General features: G+C 48.4%; 1 protein-coding gene across 1 annotated transcript in view; it reads right to left on the reverse strand.

Annotated features, from left to right (window-relative positions):
• ZNRF1 (zinc and ring finger 1) overlaps nt 1-12,557 on the reverse strand; it is a 172,104-nt gene extending 159,547 nt beyond the window's left edge. Inside the window, exon 1 of the mRNA XM_078670031.1 lies at nt 11,383-12,557. Within this exon, the coding sequence (XP_078526157.1) occupies nt 11,383-11,722 (340 nt within the window). The 5' untranslated portion in view covers nt 11,723-12,557. The remainder of the gene's footprint in view (nt 1-11,382) is intronic.
• Between the last annotated feature and the right edge of the window lie 7,168 nt (nt 12,558-19,725).

Genomic DNA, 19,725 nt, shown 5'->3' on the forward strand with positions numbered 1-19,725 from the left:
TCCATGGTATTTGCGTAACCCCAAGTCCCGCAAGGACCTCCTCGGTTGACTAGATGATTATTTTGCCACTAATGCGGGTTCGGTGTCTTCACCTGGATCCTTATGGGAGTCCTTTGAGACAGTTATCCGGGGCTACGCCCGGTCTGCAATAGCAGGAACTAAGAAGGAGAAACAGAGGGAGGTAGTGGAATTGGAAACTGATATCAACAAACTGGAGGGTGAATTGGATCAGGAAGTGACGCGGGCTAAGCTTCACCAGCTAAACCTAAAGCAACATGACTAAAGGGCTCACTGGTTAGAGGAGGTAGATCCTAAAGCAGAGGTCAGACCCGGGACCAGGGTTCAATTCCCGACGCGGCAGGGTCTTGAGCCCAAATATCCACGGACTTGATAATTCTCGTTTCGCTGCCTACTCGAATCACGGGTTCACACTCTGCAGCTCTGGGCATCAGCTTGCTTAATCTCCACTACGGCCCCCCGCGGCGGGATGCCTCGCTTCCACCTTGGGGATGCCCAGTACGGGTATCTCACAGGGAAAAGCCAGGACGGGTTCCCAAGGCAAGCGCCGAGATGCCTACGGGTAATCGAGCGCTATATAAGAACGCATAATAATAATAATAATAATACAGGGCATTGGTCACCGATCGAGCTAAGGCTCTTGGTAGGGAGAAACAAGGTAGACTGTACGAGCTGGGGGACAAGGCATCGAAGCTTATTGCATGGCTGGATAAGAAAGACTGGGCCTGCCGATTGGTCCCTAAGCTCTTGACGAAAGAGGGAACGCGACTTACTGAATCGCAGGAGACAGTTAATGCATTCGCTGAGCATTTCCTGGCTGTATATACATCGGCATCTTCCTGCCCGGAAGCTGATTCCCACTTATTGCTCCGGGATATACAGCTCCCGTGTCTTTCCCTTGATTACAGCCAGTTTGTGGACAGCGCGATTACAGCGGACGAGGTGGCCCTGGCCATCCGATCATTGAACTCCGGTAGGGCACTGGGCCCCAATGGGCTGCCATTGAACTTTATAAGCCCAAACCCGATGGGCTAGCGCCTTATTTGAGGGATATGTTCATGGAGTCCAGAGAGGCAGGGATTCTCCCCAGAGATCAGGGAATTGCGTCAATAGTAGTGAGCCATAAGGAGGGCAAGATTAAAACGAGCTGTGCTTCCTACAGGCCCATTTCACTCCTGAATGCAGAGCCGAAGATTTTAGCCAAGCTCCTGGCAAATAGACTGGTAAAAGTCATCAGCGACCTGGTGCATCCTGATCAGTCGGGCTTTTTGCCCCATTCCAACACTGCCCTAAACTTGCGCAGACTGCACGGGGTGTTGGCCAGGGCTCACACTCTACAGGAACCAGCCATAATTGCGTCACCTGACACAACAATGGCATTTGACACGATAGAATGGCCTTACTTGTGGCCGGTTTTGGCAAAGTTTGGGTTCGGCCCTGGGTTTATTGGATGGGTACGTCTGCTGTACTCGGAGCCTTTAGCTCAAGTGGTAGTGAATAATAATGTCTCAGCTCCCTTCATGCTGGGACAGGGCACCCGTCAGGGTTGTCCGCTGTCTCCCCTTGTTTTCTCTCTGGCACTTGAGCGCCTGGATACCTTGGGAGCCTTCGATCAGAGTTCTGCAGTGGACCTCTGGATGGGAGGACCGTATATCACTGTACGCAGATGACATACTGCTTTATCTGACTTTTCTGCGTAAGTCTCTTATTGTGGTCTTTGATGTCCTGGCTTCCTTTGGGAGGAACTGAGGGCTTTCTATCAATCGGGAGAAATCCCTGCCCTATGTATTGAAAGGAGACCCCCCTGCCCCCCAACGAAACTGTCCTATACAGATTAGCAAAGACGGGTTCAAATACTTGGGAATTTTTGTTTCACTAGATTCCTCGCTTAGATATACTTGAAACCTTCTTCCTCCCCTCCAAAGACTTAAAAGCGATGTTTCCAATTGGAAGAGGCATCCTCTCTCGCTGTTGGGTAGGGCAGCCCTCTTTAAAATGATGGCTCTCCCCCGTCTTCTTTATGCCCTGCAAAACACCCTGGGTGTGGTACCTTCTAGATACTTTGGTTAGATAGAGAGCCTACAGCGGTATTTGCTGTGCGAGGACCGGACCCGTATTGCTTTGCACATATTAACACTCCCCTGGTATGATGGTGGCATATCCCTTCCGGATATCAGGAGATATTACTGGGCGTCCCAGATGGCCGCAATCAATCATGGTACATATGGGCGGATTGACGACCCTGGTTACGCCATGGATAAATGGCTTCTCCCTGGGGGTAGGTATAGCTGAGCTCTGTGCTCACGACCTAAAAATCTGGCATTGACGGTGCCGACTAAACTCTCGGTCAAGGCTTGGCACGTGGCCACGAGTGCACTGGGCTGGAAGAATAAACTGACTATGGCCACCACGCTGTGGGACTCGGAACAATTGGGCTCACTTTGGAAGACAAAAGGGTTCAACAAGTGGAACTCATAGGAATTTCCACGATTAAAGATATTTGGGGCAAGGGGGGAATCAAATCATTCAAAGACATGCAGGTAGAATATAAACTTGCGGAATCCGAGTATTTCCGATATGGACAGATTTGCGACTCCCTTCTCTCTGTGCTTCCAGGGGAATCGGAGCCGCCAGAGGCGTCACCCCTGGAGAACAGGATACTAGACGGACATCTACCTGACAAAACTATCTCTTTGATCTATAAGAAATTGATCAATCACAAGCCCGACCCTTTGGTGGCCTTGAGAGATAAGTGGAAGCAGGACGGAATAGAGCTGGATGAAGAGGACTGGCAGGCGGCTATATCCTCCCCTAGGGAGGTCGCAATTCCTGCCCGCTTGAGATTAGTTCAGCTTAAGATTCTCCATAGGATCTACATCACGGGACCGAGGTTGGTGCATATGGGGCTCTCAGATAGGGGGCTATGCCAACGACAATGTGGACAAGTGGGTACCTTTATGCATGTCATCTGGGAATGTGAACTCATTAACACATATTGGCGCAATATACACGATACCATACATAAAGTACTTGGGGTCCCTCTCTCACTAGAGGCTAAGAGGTGCTTACTTAATATCAGGGAGCCTACGGATTTGAATGCCTCACAGATGAAATGAGCTACTTTGGGATTCATGATTGCTAAACGAAATATTGCTCAATTGTGGGGACCTAGCCAACCTCCTACCCTGGTAGCGTGGGAAAATAATTTGGACTGGTGCATGTTTAGAGAGAAAACTACATATCTTGCGAGGGGATGCCCTCGAAAATGGTCATTGATCGGGGGCCTTGGAATAATTACAGACGAGAAATTTGCAGACCACCCCTGTCTGCCACTTTTGACGACCCCTCTTCTCCGTGAAGTTCCCGTACAATCATGGACGTTGTTTGCTCTGCTGCCCCCCGGTGTATGCCCGGATGCTGTATTTGACCCTCTGTAATGTGATTTAATTGATGCTTTTTCAATAAAAAGTTATAAAAAATATATATATATATATATATATATATATATTTTAAAAAATTAAAAGCCATTGTATTTGTAATATCAATACATCTAAGTCACGTAAATACAGCACATACTGCATTACAAATGCTGTAGGTTTTACATTTGCGAAAGTTATAACTATTGGCATTGCTAATGACAAAGCTAATAATTTCGCTATTTTCATAACCAACACATAAATAAAAGAATTGTCGTTTACAATACCAATAGCTCAAACTTTCCTAATGCGAGACCTATTGCAATGCTTGTTTTTTGTGGCAGTACTGGGACACCATTCATCTGGTCTAAGGAAAGTGCTAGCAGAATTATCAGGTGCATTATCTGCCCCAGTACAATTAGTGGGGTTGCCTACTCATATTAAAAGACACAATGAAAACCTTGCGTCTCACTATTCTTCAAATTTTCGAGCGGACCCACGAAGCATTCGCCCGTGGGGACCTTACAGTGTACTGGACCAACATTTTAGAGTAACAAAAGTGTTAATACGCGAAGTGCTGGTGCGTTTGCGAGTAATAGCGGGATAATCATGTTACCGATACAGTCTTTTGAATATCCTGGGCAAGGATTGACAACTATGTATTTAATGTACTGTGACTTGCCGGTGGGATCTCTAAGCGACATGGTCGGTCAAGGGCTAAAGAGAAACTTTTTCAGCTGGATATTTAGACGAGTATTATCGGAGTCGAGCGAGTCGGTTCCGGCTTGCTGAGTGTGCGGACTCCCAAAATATTTCATTCATGCTTTAGCTGGGTTTTACGTTCTGCCAGCAATGCAGGACACAGGCACGCAACGTGTTCAAGGGATTCCTCGTATTGCCCGCAACCCCTACAGATAATACCTTCCTTGGGTCCCCACCTTCTGGCAAGCTGTTTCAAGAACGGCCCCTCTCTCAGCCTCCAGGCCAGGAATCTTGCTTTAAGGTGACTGACATATGTCGCTCAGTGTCAATGACCGCCCAGGAGTGCTTGCGTTTAGCAAGGGCAGCCCTCTCAGAATGGTATGACCAGGTACGGACACTTTTTTTGATGCCACGCTCGAAGGCTTGTTGACTTGGATTACTGCCCCAGAGGTCTTTCACATGTAGAAGCTGCTGGCAGTCCTCAAGGTACTAATGATGTGCTCGACTTGGGCCTCTGTTTTTGATGTCAGCCCATAGCAATGCTTCTAGGTGAGCCCCCCTGGCTACACATAGCTTGTGGCACAGATTGAGATAGGCACCTGCCCTTGCGGCCCGTTGATCAAGGATGCCCAGTTTCAGCCCAATCTGGGCGGTGGATGCGGACCTTTGCAGGTGAAGAACTCTTTTGTATATTCTTGTGATGTTGTTGTGGAGCACACTACTGTGTTTCCCCAATAATATTTAACTGCCGTAGGACAGCGTGGCTAAGACTTTAGCTCTCATGACTTCCAGTAATGGGGATCGGGTTTGATCCGTCAAGGTCTTGGAAAGCTTCGATAGGGGCATCTGTAGTGTCAGAGCCTTTGCTTCGACTCCCTTCTGATGCAGTGTAAATGAACCTCTTGCGTCTATTAATACCCCCCCGGGTACTCCTATGATTGATCCACTGTGACCCTTTTGTATGTTGTAAAACCAGCTGTATTTTTTCCTTCTGAGTATTACTACCTTCTTCAATTTTACCTCCAGGGTGTTAACAGTTGTATAGGCTTGTAGTTGATTTAATAAACATAGTAACCCAATACAGGTAAAGCTGAACAAGGCAAGATCATCAAAAGTAAAGTAAAGTAAAGTCCACATTTGTAAAGCGCACAATCACCCGTAAGGGTCTCTAGGCGCTGGGGGGCCGTCGGGGAGATTAAGCGAGCTATTGCCCAGAGTCACATGGTGCTGGACTAACCTGCCGCCGGAGCCGGGGATCGAACCGTGGTCCCCAGATTCAGCGTATAGTAGGTTGCTGATCCTTTCACCACCTAACTTGGGGGGGGGGGGGCTGCTGACAGAGTTGAGGGATTAAAACAGGTCAGCAATGAATATGTTGAAAAGCAGGGGGGCCAACACGCACACCTGCTCTACTCCTCGCATTGTGTATAATCTCCTTGATCAGCAAGCTCCATTGCCTTATTTAATATGGATCCAGGTTTTAGGTGCAACTGGATAATTGATATCAAGAGCTTTGGGGAGATCCCCCTGGTCATTAGTTTGCACCAAAGTGGCCTCTTTGGTACACAATCAAATGCTGCTCTAAAATCAACAAAACAGCAGTGCAACAGAGAATTTGAGGGCATTGTATTGTCTAGTAACATTGAAAATGCCAACAGATTAGAAGGCATACCAGATTTTGCGGTGAACCCAGTTTTTTTTTTTGGGGGGGGGGGGGTTCTTCGACTCCACCCATTGCTGTAGGTCCTCCAGGAGCAGGCTGTCATTACCCGGATAAGATTTAGAGGTCTCTTTATGAATGGGATGAACTATGGAGAAGCGTGGCTCAATGGTTAGAGCGGCAGACCCTGATGCAGAGGTCTGGCCCGGGACCAGGGTTCAATTCCCGCCTCGGCGGCTCTTGGACTCAATTTGCCTGGACCTGATAATTCTCGCCTCTGTGCCTAGTCTAATCATGGGTCCCACTCTGTGACTCTGGGCAATAGCTTGCTTAATCTCCACAACGACCCCAGCAGCGCTTGGATGCCTGGCTTCACCTTGGGGGTGACCAGGAGTGGACATTTCACAGGAAAGCCAGGATGGGTTCCACAGCGGTATGAATACAGCGCTACAAGACCTCTGGGTAGAAGTGCGCTATATAAATACAAACACATGTACATTTAAAATTACATATGGCCCCACACCATGAGTCTGGAATTGTCAGTCAAGTTCCTGGATTGACCAAAGTGACTACAGAATGTATTGGGATCACCTAATGTTGCATGAAGAAGATTTTTTTTTTTTAAACAAAGAAACACCACTGTACTTATGTACTGACACTTTTGGACATTGGGCTGCTCAGGGGTCTTACTAACTGCTGAACGGGTTGCTTAGTTCCCAGTTTGAGAGTCCACAGTGAGAAGTCTCTAGGGCCAGAAAGTACCATTTGCACTGGGATCTCCTAAAACTGATATCTCACACATCTGTCTCCCAATGCCACCCGGGAATTGGGTTTCACCCCTATCAGCCTTGCTTCCATGCACAGTTCTTATCAATTAACATACAAAGAACGTTAGATGTGTACATTATCCCAACAACCTCGGTTGTAAGGAATGAGTGTACGTTCTCCCAGTCGGGATGACCATGGCAGGGGGTTGTGGGGGGTGCCACCCACACTGCCCCCTACTTAACAATAGGGCTCCCTCACTATTATAAAGTAAGTGCCAGTGCTTTGAAGCAGCCGCAGGGCGCAAACGAGCTATACAAATAACTTCTGACACACTCATCTCAGCTCCACCGCCCCAACGGCCAGTTTCAGTGTTTAGTCAGCAACAGGAAGCACCTCGTCATCACCCCTCCGCCCTCACAATGTAATTCCCACTCCATCCTCTCTCCAGCAGTTGTCCTCTCCAATCCCGCACCTCGGCGCGCGTTTCTCCCATTCCCCTTGATCGCCCCCTCCTTGCTTCTCTTCATCTCCCTTCACTCTTTTCCCAGTCCTATAGTCACCTCTCATTCCTGCGTCTCTTCATCGGGTGCGCATAGCCTCCATGTACCCCCTGTTCACTGGAAATGTATATTATCACACAAAACAAGCGTTGGCAAAGCAAGAGTTTCCGGAATTCCTATGTTTCACGCAGTACGGTATAGCACGTCTAGTTCGAGAAACATCACGAGTTCTAGTAATGCGAAGTTTAAAACTGATAAAAGGTGCATTTATGTGGAAGGCTCGCTAGTTTGGCTTGTCAAAGTGGACGTAGCTGTTCAGAAGCGTGTTGCACCACCTTCTTGAGTGAGTTCTAATTTACAAACGAACCCACAGCTAACCTTGCAGATGGTACGAGGCCCAGGAGCGAAGGGCACCAGAGAGCTGCAGGAGCTGGAATCGCTATTAGTACATAAAGTGAGAGAACCAGCGGCTGGAAGTGCCAAGAAGGTGCATAAGTGCTAGATGGCACACAAAATGTTAAACACAGGATGCAAAGCGTTAGATGGGCGCATAAAATGTGAAGCCCGGCAGCGAGAAAAGCCACAGAGGTGCTCAAATAAGTTTGAGGTCCGAGGCTAGCAGCAACAGATGGGACATAAAGTGTGAAGCCGGTGGATGGCTGCATGAAGTGTGGGGTCCAGAGACTAGGAGCGCTAGAGTGCTTGAAGGGGTTCCAGAGACAGGCGGCGCTACAGAGGTACCTAAAGTGCGCCTGGTGTCGTGCTCTTTTATATGAAAGTGGCAGACATGAAGAATAACATCAGAATCTAGTGTGAAATTAAACGCATCAAAAAGCAATTAGAAATTCGCAGAAAAAAGATATTAGAATTCGTTTGTGGATGGGGCTCACAAGCCGTTGGTACATACAGATATTCTATTTTTTTTCCTGCATTAACCTTTAGTGTGCAAAAAATAAACATGTTCCCATAAATATCTCCTTTCTGCTCATCGTTGTCGTCATTTGAGAAAAAACATCAAAAGAACTAAAAGCCAGTTTTCATTTTCGCTGCTTTGTTTAAACTGCAACTGTAATGATGCTGTGGCGTGCCTTTAATCTTGGCTGCCGGCACTAGCAGTGGACATTATGACGTCACTGTTCGACTAATAACTTATTACAGGTGTGCAGCTACATTATTTTGTTATTACAAGATTAGGGACGTCAGAAGTCGCCTGCATTAAGGAAATTGGAGGCAGGCTTGTATGGAGCGATGGCAGGCTCCCATGTATTGTGGAGGTATTAAAATTCAATTAAACAGCAGCAAAAGATGTAGCAGGTGAGTTCGGCAAACATTAGACCCTGCTCCATGAAACAGAGGCGGAGTTATCACCTGAGATGCACAAACGTTGCATGCATACATGCACTTCAGGCGATACAGCTATAACTTATGCTACACACATACACCACAAACAATAGACCTACCCCCCTAGTTTAAACATATGTTATAGGTGTGCTCTTCAAACAGCCAAGTGAAAAACCTGGGATAGGCCTTCCCTCCTTGTTACACAGATGTTACAGGTCAGCACTGTAGACAGCAGAGCTATCACTTGCATTACCTAGAGTTACAGGAATTCACTGCAGACACCTGGGATAGGCCTTCCCCTTTGTTACACAGATGGTACAGGCCAGCACCGCAGGCAGCAGAGCTATCACTTGCATTACCTAGAGATACAGGCATGCACTTCAGACACCTGGACTAGGCCTACTTATTAAACAGATGTTACAGGAAGATACTTCTGCCAGTATCAATGTCCTTCACGTTACAAACATGGAACTCAGAGAGAAGAGCTATCCCTCAGCTGTTCCAGGAAGGCACCTCAGACACCAGTTTATTCCTCACATCTCACAGATGGGACAAAGAGCACTTGAAACAGCAGGGCTATAGCTCAGATTGCACAAATGTTAGCAGCCACCATATTAGAAAGCAGAGACATTGCTCACATAGATTGTAACGCCACAGATATTAGCGCAGACAGTAATGCTATGCTTTCGCTCTATAGTTTAGGAATCGCTTCAAGTTAACGGGTAGCAACAGCAGGGCGGGGAGGGGGGCACTGGCGGGGGGTCTGTCCCAGTTGACCTTAGGTGGAGGTACGAGGCAATCCTGGGATATGAAAGTGGCTGTTTTCTGTGGGGTATTGTGTGCCCAGTATTCTCTGAAATGTATCATCTAAAGCGAAATATCAACTATGTATGCCTCATCTGCCACAGTATGCACCACTGCTTGCTGAAGGTCTTCCTTGTACTGTTTTATGGAAGCGAAATTGAAAATTAAAAAACAGAATTGCTTCAAATGAGTAACCCTAGGCCGGTCAATCAACACCATGACAGGAAGTTACAGTTCTCACCGATGTAAGCTTACTTTACATACTTGTTCAAAAAAGATTTTTTGTCTAAAAGAAATCATAAGGTAGTCAAGAATGTGTACCAATTCTTTACTGCTATTATTAAAAATAGTGGCGTAAGGGCTCCCACTACCATTATTTTGGTTTAACATTAATAACAGCTAGTGGATTAAAGGGGCCTACCGAAAGCCCACTCTTCTGTTTGTATGTGGTATGCATGTGTATTGTAAACATGAAGTCTCTGGCAGACAGCTACAGCTATCGGTGGTCTAGACATAAACAAAAAGCACTGGTAAAGTCAATAGGTCTCGCCATGGCAAGTTGTGCGATTGTTATATTTTTTTATATATTGCAAGTATATGCTTCAAAAATAAAAAGGAAAAAGAGAAATAGGGTGTTACTTAAACATGGCCACTTTATGCTTGATTTAACATTTTTCCATTTAAAAAACATTCGCCAGTGCAACCGTTTTTTGTTTTACTTGGGGCGGTTTTACACAACAAAGCTTTTAGCTGTGCCATTCATTTTATTATTATTTGTGAAGAAAAATAAATTACCACCTAACCAAGTACTGAAATCGAAGACAGAAGCAATCAGAACACTAACCTTCCAAAGTAATTTGTAATATTATATATGTCCTTTCATAGAATTATTATGAATGATTGGGTTCTAAATTCAGTATTTCACTGCTATGACGGGCTGGGTCTGGGGCAGCCTGTGCAGCACAACTTCTGGAAGAGAGGGTGGCGAAGAGAGTGGGTGGCAGACAGTCATGTATATTTTTTTATAATATGAGAAAGGGAGGAGAGGCCATCATATGTTACTCCTCTGGCTCTGCGTAGAAGTTGAAAGCAAGGCTGGATGATTTGGGGGCCACAGATAAAATAACATTATAGATGAGTAAAGACTGAATTATGGGGTGTTTTTCAGCTCAGGTTTCCAAGTGACATAGACAACTCCAGCTTTGCTCTATTTGTTTTCACTCAGTGCCCCTCGGTTAAAAAAAACGGTAATTCAATGTTACCCTTCTGTAACTCTATATATACTGTATTGTATTACATAATTTATAAAGCTCTTACTACTCCTACGAGGGGCGCTGAAGCGCTTGCCCTCATGGGTAACATGTCCCACAGTGCAGGGTGTGTGGTTGGAAGGATGTTGTCTTTGTTTTGATCCTATCTGGGAAGTGTTGCTGCTGATGCTCTGCACCATGGCTGTCTTGGGTACATCATCAGCAAAAAGGCTTCAACCTGCTATAGAGGGCACTGCGAGGACTGGCCAGACACGAAGCCCAGACTCATTAACAGCCTATGGGCGATGTGTACAGCGATACAAAACCAAATACCAGACCTGTCAGGGTCCACCACATTAACAATCTAGCTCGCAAACAGGTGGAGTAAAGTCACATTGTCCACCCGATCCACCCCCAACTAGTGGGGTGGGTGGAGTTACCCTGTTCTTAACCTTTAACCAGCCATCCTAACCAGTCAGTGAGCCTAGTGACTCTTCATATAGTCACTTCGGGGGAGGGAATTGTGAAATATCCGTATTATCACACTGTGCCACGCCATGTTCTCTGCCAAACAAAAGGCATGCAGAGGTGAGGCCGAGAATCAGGGCACCGAGTGGCGAACGGAAGGCGGCAGCTACCTAGGTCACCCCCAACTCACACTGCTCACTGCGACTCAGGTCACCAAGGTCGCAGTGTGCTTGGCACAATCACTTCCAGAGCATGCCATGAGGGGGGAAATATTTAAGGCCCCGCTTCGTTGGCCTCCCCTGTCAGGCTGAAGGAGAAAGAGGGCAGACTGACCCACACCATGACACATTATTGTAAAATAAAAGGAACAATCATCGAATTCTCCGATCCTGACCCTCACACAAGTACCCGCCCAGCCCACCCCTTCGGCCGCATGGCCTCTCAGCGACACTTACCGTTGTGGGCGCCGAACCATCTTGGCACGATGTGCAGGGGCAGCGCGTCGGCCAGCGAGGCTCGGGGCCCCAGGTAGAGCAGCCCGTCCCGGCGGGGCCCCTCGGGGGCGCCCCCCGCCCGCTCCCCGGGCACCCGGCCGCCGCCGTACAGTCCGAAGGGCCCGGCGGGCTCCACGCCCAGCCCCGCCACCGAGCTGGCCGAGCGGCTGCGCAGCCCCATGGCGGCCCCCGCCGGCCGGTACTGTCCCAGCGCCGGGCCGGGCGTCACGGCGCTATCATCCGAGGACACGCCGGCGAAGGGGCCCCGCGGCCGGGCCCCCGAGCTCTGCTTGGCCCCCATCCCCGGCAGGGAGATCCGGCCTCCTCGGGCGGCAGAGCCCGGAATGAGAGCAATCCAGCGAGGGCCTAGGAGTCGGATCCGATCATCCCCGCCGTCAGCGGCTCGGCAGACACAAAGCGGCCCCGCCCCGGCACGGGCCCCCAGGGCGCGGGGGTGCCAGTCATCCGCCCTCGGGGCATGTGGCTGCCCGCAGCCAGCGCCCCCGCGGCGCGGACATGGGGCGCCGGGGCCCTCGGGCGTGCAGGGGCTCTCGGCCGCCGGGGCTCGTCTGCTCCTCCGCTCTCTCCGGCCCCGCGGCGGCGGCTGCTCCTCAGACCGAGGCCGGCGGCTTCCCTCCTTCCCCGGCACGTTCGCGCTCCGTGGATCCCCTCTGTGTTTGCCCTGGTAACAGCCGGGCTCCCTGGCGTCCTGCCAGACCTCACTGGCTGGCGTCTCAGCTGCTGTCTCGAATGAATTGGTGTCAGAGCCGCCTCTGTCTGCCCTGAGTGCTGTCTCTCAACAGTTGCGGCTTGTAGCCCCCTCTCCACATCCCAGTTGCTCTTTCTCTTCTCACATGACGGGGCATTAGGTTGTTGCTGGCGGTCTGTGGTTTGCTCAGCTGCTATCTCTCGGAAAGCTGGTTGCTAAGCCTGTCTCTGGCCGCCCGCTCTCCACTCCCTCCGTTAGACGGCTGACTCGTCGGGCATGTTTCTGCCTGTCAGTATCATCTCGGATGGCTGGAGTTCAGATCTCTCTAACGCCGACTCCCTCTCTCTCAGCAGCTCTCGCTGCCTTGGGGCTGGGAGCCCAGAGTGCAGGGCCTTCCCCCGCCGCCCTCTCAACGCCTCTCTGGCAGACGGCAGGATGCGGCCCTCTAGCCAGCCTCTGTTATGGTGGGGGCCGGGCTGCCAGCCAGGCATGATCCCGGGTGCCCACTGCCTGCTATCTATTTCTTCCCCTCGTTCCTTCTCTCTCTGAAGTCAAGTGCCTGGACGACAAGCGTATCTCCATTTCCCTTCCCTAGGTCGTCCGGGTGCGAGGGTTGTATATTGTATTGTAATTGCATTTATATAGCGCTTACTACCTCTGACGAAGCGCTTTTTCGGCGAGTAGCACGCTACTCCGGGACCCATAGAGAATTGGTGTTGAATTAGTATAGTGAAACATGCAAGTACATTTTAAGTGCTGGATAGGTTAGTCAGTTATTTGGAATGATAGCAGAAGGATAGAGGAGGACAAAGGTTTGTATTTATATAGCGCTTGTTGACGCTTGCTCTATGGTTACTCCGCGCTAGGACAGGTATGCCCAGAATGGCCCATCTCTCACATTTCTCGTTTACGACCTGCATGTCAAATTCAAATTCAAATTATGCTTTATTCGATTTTGTAAAAATATAAAAGCCACAATTTTTAAAAATCCAAATGAGCTAATACATACATACATGTTTCCTAAGCCGGATTCCGCAGATACAAAAAATGCAGAAATATATATACATAATTTAACACTATTTACACTATTTAATACATTTCTTTTCCTTAAAATACTTTTTAAAAAGCCAGTCATGAGCACTGTACAATATTCATCATTTAATTGTTGCAAAAACAGATACGCTGGTCGGTATTGCCGCAAACCACCTTGTCTCAGATATTGTTTTAACCATTTTCTACGTTCTTCTCTATAGTATTTACAAAATAGTATAGTATGTATTGATGTTTGCTGCGAGAGATTATCGCATGGGCAGTGTGCATGCATGTCTTTGTTATCGCGCTTCTAGAGAAGATCGCTCTGTCTCTCATCATCGTCTCATTGGCAGAATATCTGGTGTTTGCCAAGCTGCCTCTGCCAGCTCACATCTCCCTACTGCCCAGGCAATGGTAAACTATTTGGTGACCACTTGATGATGACCCTTGGGCGACCTCCTAATATTGCTTGTTGTTGCCTCCTGCCATAGCATCGGTACCACTTGCTCTTGGACAAAGGGAGGAAAAAACACCCTTAACGTCATGTCTGCAACGTAATAAATGACACTGACAACTAATTTGTAGTATCAATCAATCGATAACTTTATTTCGGCCACCGGGCCATAAAAGCACATAATAAAAGACATAGATTCATTACAATTAAGAATAAATAGGTTAAAAAGTGACAAAGTACAATGACTATTTTGTAGTAAATTATGCGGCAAGGTTATTGATTTGACAGGTTGTGTTAGCTTACAGGCAATCCAGTTGTCAGCGGTTGGTTAGTTCACATTACAGATGACACCCATCCTAAGAAAGCTAGAGCTGTCCTGTTGGTGGTATCCACCTCAATGCACTGGAGTTCTTTACAGCTCATTATCATAAAGTTGTCTGCCACCCTTTTCTTTTTAGAATCATGGTTTGACAAGTTACAGTGAGACCAATGCCACTCCCCACGTCATCTCAGGCCCCAGCATAGCTACTCCCTTTTTTTCTTATACATGTATATATAAATATATATTTAGGAGGGTAGGGTCCTTCTGCATGGTTACCCCCACTTTTTGCCTGGTGTTGCTATGTTTTCTGACTAGACTGACTGGGATCCTGCTAATCAGGACCCCAGTCTCTCTGCTTCTACCCTAAATTGGACACAGTGAGTACTTAGATACACCCCAGATTGGCTACTGGTGTGCCCTTGTAAGTCCCTAGTATGTGGTACTAAGGCACCCAGGGGATAGGTACATCAGGGGTGCCCCATGGGCATGTATTGAGCCACCCATGGGAGACCACTCAAATTGTGACTACAGGCCTGCCATTGCAGCCTGTTTAAGCTGCAGCTAGCAACACTTCCTTATAACTGAGGTCACGGCACTTAAAACCTATACGTCACCCCTAAGGCAGGCCTTTCAGTCCTGAAGGCAGGGTGCTCGGTTATATGTGTGAGGGTGCCCCTGCTTGAGCAGGACACCCCAACAATCCATGGAGTCCATTCTCCCGGGTTGTAAGTGCATCAGCCATTATGATATATAGAGTGGCCATGCATCATTACGCAATGGCTAACTATAAGCTGTCTGAAACAAACATTGTCATATTTGGTATCAAACATGTTGGAATATTATTCCATGCACTGTAAAGTTCCTCCGGGAGGCTCTCAGTGCTCCCTGTACCAGTTTTCTAGACCTGGACAGTAAACTATGGCTGCTGTCGACCAGAGACACGATTCTGCCTTCCTGCTGCTGAGCCAAGCTCGAGCAGGGGAAGGCAAGACAATAGGTTTCCTGTCACAGGGAGGTGTGACCACCTCCAAGACAGGACTTAGTGTATTGGGACAGGGTGGGGGCGCTTGCCAGTGCCACTAGACTGCTTTGAAGGGCACATTTGGTGCCCCTTGCATAGTCCAGTTTGAATCAGTTCAGGGAGTCGTTGGCTCCAACTCTGGCACAAAACTAGACAAATGACATGGGAGTATCCTCCCCACTGTCCAGCCCTCCTGTGGGAGAGTCACCTGAATCATTCCAACCCTTTCCTTAGGGTACTTAAGGGCTTACCTGTGGGTGGTTTGTTATGATGTGGTTTAGCTTAGTTTTGTTGTTTATGCTTGTGGAATCTGACATGTGTCAGATTCCACGGGTTCATTTGTGTGAGGGACCGTTCCAAACTCGGCAGTTGACTGCTGGCTGGTTGGGGATCGCATCCTGCCGACTGTTGTACCTGCAAAGGAATAAACGTTACTTATCTACCCACTTACCATGCACCGTATTTACTTCATTTGGCAATGATCTGGCCAGTAGTCACCGTCGGCGTATTGACCTGATGTAGACCCACGCATTCCCTGCGATTTTCAAGTGAATCCTGTTGTTCCTGCTTGGCCTGCATTCTGCTGCACACCCTGGCTAGTTGCATCTCTATCTTCAAGTGTGACTGCTTCAGCATCTGGGAGGTGTGTTTCCAGGGGCCTCTAGGGGCAGAGCACGTCTTTCCTCACCATCCTGCCCAAGATCGACGCCAGCAAACTAAGGTTTAGCGGTACAGCTTCCAGCAGCCTCTAGAGGTGGGGCATGCCCTTTCTGAGCGGCTGCACCTGTCCAGGTTCGGCGGACCTACATCAGAGAAGCAAGGTTTAGCGGTCCAGCCTCCCAGGTCTGTGTGCCAGTGACCGATCCTGCATCTACGATCGATCCAGTGCTATTGCTGGAGTTTCGCCACTTGATTCAGGTGCTATCTTGTGCTGGGACACACACCCTCTGTTTGTTACTTTATTCATGCACACCATGTTCTTTCTCTTGTCAGTTCCACAGGTGACACACACACCTTGTCAGCAACAAGCTTGTGTGTCCTCCTCAGTGATACACACACTTTCTGACTTATTAAGTAGTGCTTTTGTTTTTTTCTTCACGGTGACACAAACACCTGCAGAAATTTTGGTATCTTAACCATGAGAGAAGCTTCTGAGAGTCCACTCAGTGCAGCTTCTTCTGCTATTCTCATGGCCCATGTCTCAGTAGCTCCACCACCTTATTTTTTATCACAACCTGGCTCTACTCTTATTTTGTGGGAAGACTGAATTATAATGTTTGACAATTATATTGAAGCATTAGATTGCCAAAACTTCTGTCCGTCTAGGAAAAAGCATTACTTCGAAATGTATTGGGCAGTGAGGGTCAAAGAGTATTTTGTTTTCTCCCTGAAGTCACTGAGCATAATGGTCAGACGGTTGTACCCGTGTCAGCAGCTCTTCCTGGTACCTCTGCCCCTATTATGTCTGTTTCCCACTGTTAGACCTGTCTGCTTCTGGGAAGACTCTAACCATCATGATTTATTTTTGTCCCCCTTAGCCTCCCAGAGTTTCTATTTTTATTTTTACATATGTCCATCAGGGAATTTTTTAATGCTGTCAGGGGGCTAGGTGTTCCTTGGCGATGACGCCATTTTTCCCTCATAACCTGTGAGGCCTAGTTAGCCCCCTTGAAAATCTAGGGATCTCCAGAAACCTAAGATGGTGTCCACCAACTGCCATAACGGACACTACTGGAGAACAGGTCCATAGGATAACATTAGGGAACTTTCTAGAATTGACTAGAGACTTCTGCAGGTCTCAGGCCACCCTATATAAGGCCAGTGACCAGTAGCCATTTTGTGCTGATCCAAGTGTGGAGGAGTGAGGCAGTGGTGAGAGGAGGTGGACGCACTGGGAGCAACTAGTTTGTCTTTGAGGCAGACAGTCACTACAGAGAGACGTTCCCCCTTCAACCTCTGACCAATCCCTCCCCAAACATCAACTGTTGAGAATCAGAATAAGCTACGTGTGAAGGAAGACCCTTCTAAGACTGAGCCCCAACGAATCCTGACAGGTCGCTCTGAGTAGAGGGTTTCCCTAATTGCCAATGCCCAGCGCTGCACCTACCAGCGTGGGGGAACAGCTGTGAGCCCCGTGACGTGGCTGGAGTTCCTTGTCGTGCCCTGGTGAAGTCGTGGGTCTGTGGAGCCATAAACCTCCTGAGGAGCGAGGGCGCTGCTGGAGAACATCCTTCCCCTGGAGCCGGTGAGGGAAGTGACTGAGGGAGAGCAGCGGCGCTGCTCCGATCGTCTGCGGGTCCCCGGGGGCACCGGCCGCGTCAATATCACCCCAAGGCTTGGAGAGTGCAGAGGCGCTTCCGCGCATGCCCGGAGCACGTCCGCTCCTGAAGGCAAGAGGGGTAGCGTAACCGAGCAGGTCCAGGCGAGTAGCGTCCTTCCTGTGAGCGGCCGCCGGAGGAGGCGGGAGAAGAGCGAGCTCTTCCGCGCATGCCCGGTGAGGAAGTGTTTGGCCTGAGGAGAGGCGCCGAGGGAGCGTCTCCGGATCGTCGAGTGGACCGCCGCGCAGAGGGCGTTGCTTGAGGACATCCTTCCCGGTGAGGAGCAGAAAGGAGGCCAAAGCGTGGCTTCGTCTTTACCCTCCCCGCTCGAGTGTCACGGAAAGAAGCTGACGCGAGCAGGAAGGGGGGAATTGTGATCATCGTCATTCCACCGCCCCAGCCCCGAGCAAGCAGCTGGCTCGGCGGGAGGAAGAGACAGTGAGATCTTGAAACCAGAGGGAGCCTTAAGGCAGCGGTGACGCGTGGGGACTGGGACAACATCGTCCCCACGCTAAAGTAAGGAGCAGGGAATAGGGGCCCCTGGGAAGTTCTGAGAACTGGGGGTAACTTTGCTCTGATTAATAATCTCAGCTGTGGAAAGGAGGAATAAGAGCATATTACAGAATTTAAAGTCAATTAAGGCTGAGGTCTAGTTTTATATATCAGGGTATTTTCAGAATTGAATGCAGAGTGGTGATGCTGGAGACTGATGCAATGTCTTATTGAAAATAACTACTGAAGCAGGCTAATATCACTGCAAATGGCACACTGAATCTCTAATGTGAATTTACCCTTCTGTAACCAGTGATTAAAGGAGTAGACTGGTAGAGTTAACTATAAGCAATTTCCAAATGCAATGTACCTTTGATTCTTATTTACTGACTAGGAAAAGTATTAGAAGTCACTTGAGAGTTATGAGAAAAGTGTAAATTATTTGTGTACTGCTTTTATTTAAAACAAGAACCAGAAAGTATATTATTTTTATAAAAGGTACTGGTATTTTCCTAAGTTTGGTGTTGTGTCTTTTATTTTAGTGGTTCATCACTGAGTTACTGTGAGTGGGTCTTGTAAGCACTTAACCAACGCCTTGAGTTTAGCTGTAACCACTACTGTGCCAGGCTACCATATGTAGGCTTGGGTAATCTAGGTCCAACACCCACCCTTCCTCTTCGGCTTCAGTGACCAGGACAACCGGAGTGCTGCCCAATCTGCTGTTTCTGTCGCCACAGAGTCTGTTCCATCTCTTTCGTATACACTTCCCCCGCCAGCATTGATGTCCCCAGTTCCTGCCACGATAGCGAACACACCCCTCCCGTTTCCACCCTTGTAGTATGTGGGAGCGCCACTGAAAGGTGATAGTGCAGAGACTCAAGAGGCTGTCAAAGAAAGGATGGGGTGAGTGTTGATGAGATCTGATGTGGGGGATGCAGAGAAAAAGATGGTGGCGGATCAGGCCTCTCAGTGAGCTCGGAATCCTATTTACAGTGTGGAGGACGTGTGGAGTGTATTGAAAGACTACAAGCCATTTGTGCAGCAGCATGCCCTTAAGCATATGTCGACCACCCTGATGTTTACTGTTTTGTGATCGATTCGTGTGCTGTGAACAAGATAGTTGTTCCCCAGTTCCCTGTCGTTCCTGACATCACTGCCCTCTTGACAATGATTCCCCCCACTGCTACCTATTTCTCCGTCATTGACTTAAAGAACGCTTTCTTTAGTATTCCCAAACACCCAGATAGCAGACATATTTTTTAGTTTTCCTTCGCTGGCAGAAGCTTTGGATTCTGTCGAGCTCCTCAGGGCTATACTGAAAGCCCTAGTATATATAGCCAAGCCATGAAAGCCCAGTTGGATCCCCTCACTTTTTCCCCCAGAGTTTTATATAGCGCAAACTAGACCTGAAAAATCGGGTATCAGAGTGCTTTACATAGCACCAGTTTCGTTACACAAGGACATATACATTTTTCTTAGGCACAGGGAGATTAAGTGATTTGCCCATTAAGCATCGTAGCCGAGACTCAAACCTGGTTCCCTAGCTTTGACGCCAACCGCTCTAGCCGTAAGGCTACATCCTCTCTCCTTTCACTTGGGTAATGTCTTGCTCCCATATGTGTGGACGACCTCCTCATTGCCTCCGACACGGAAGAAGGATACAAACAGAGTACAGTTAAATTGTTGCACCATTTGGCACATCATGGCCATAAAGTGTCCCTTTCTAAATTACAGCATTGTCGATAGGAGGTAACCTATTTAGGTCACCTACTGTCGAAGGAGGGGAGGAGACTAACACATGAGCGTGTGGCTGCTATAACTAAGATGCCTATTCCTAAGACGCAACGCGATGTACGTGCTTTTATAGGTATTACTTCGTATTGTTGCCACTGGATCCCTAATTTTGCGTTACTAACAAAACCCTTATTGCAATTAACGACTAAAGATGTTCATGAA

Source organism: Lissotriton helveticus, chromosome 12 (genome assembly GCF_964261635.1).
Source record: "Lissotriton helveticus chromosome 12, aLisHel1.1, whole genome shotgun sequence".
Taxonomy (NCBI): Eukaryota; Metazoa; Chordata; class Amphibia; order Caudata; family Salamandridae; genus Lissotriton; species Lissotriton helveticus.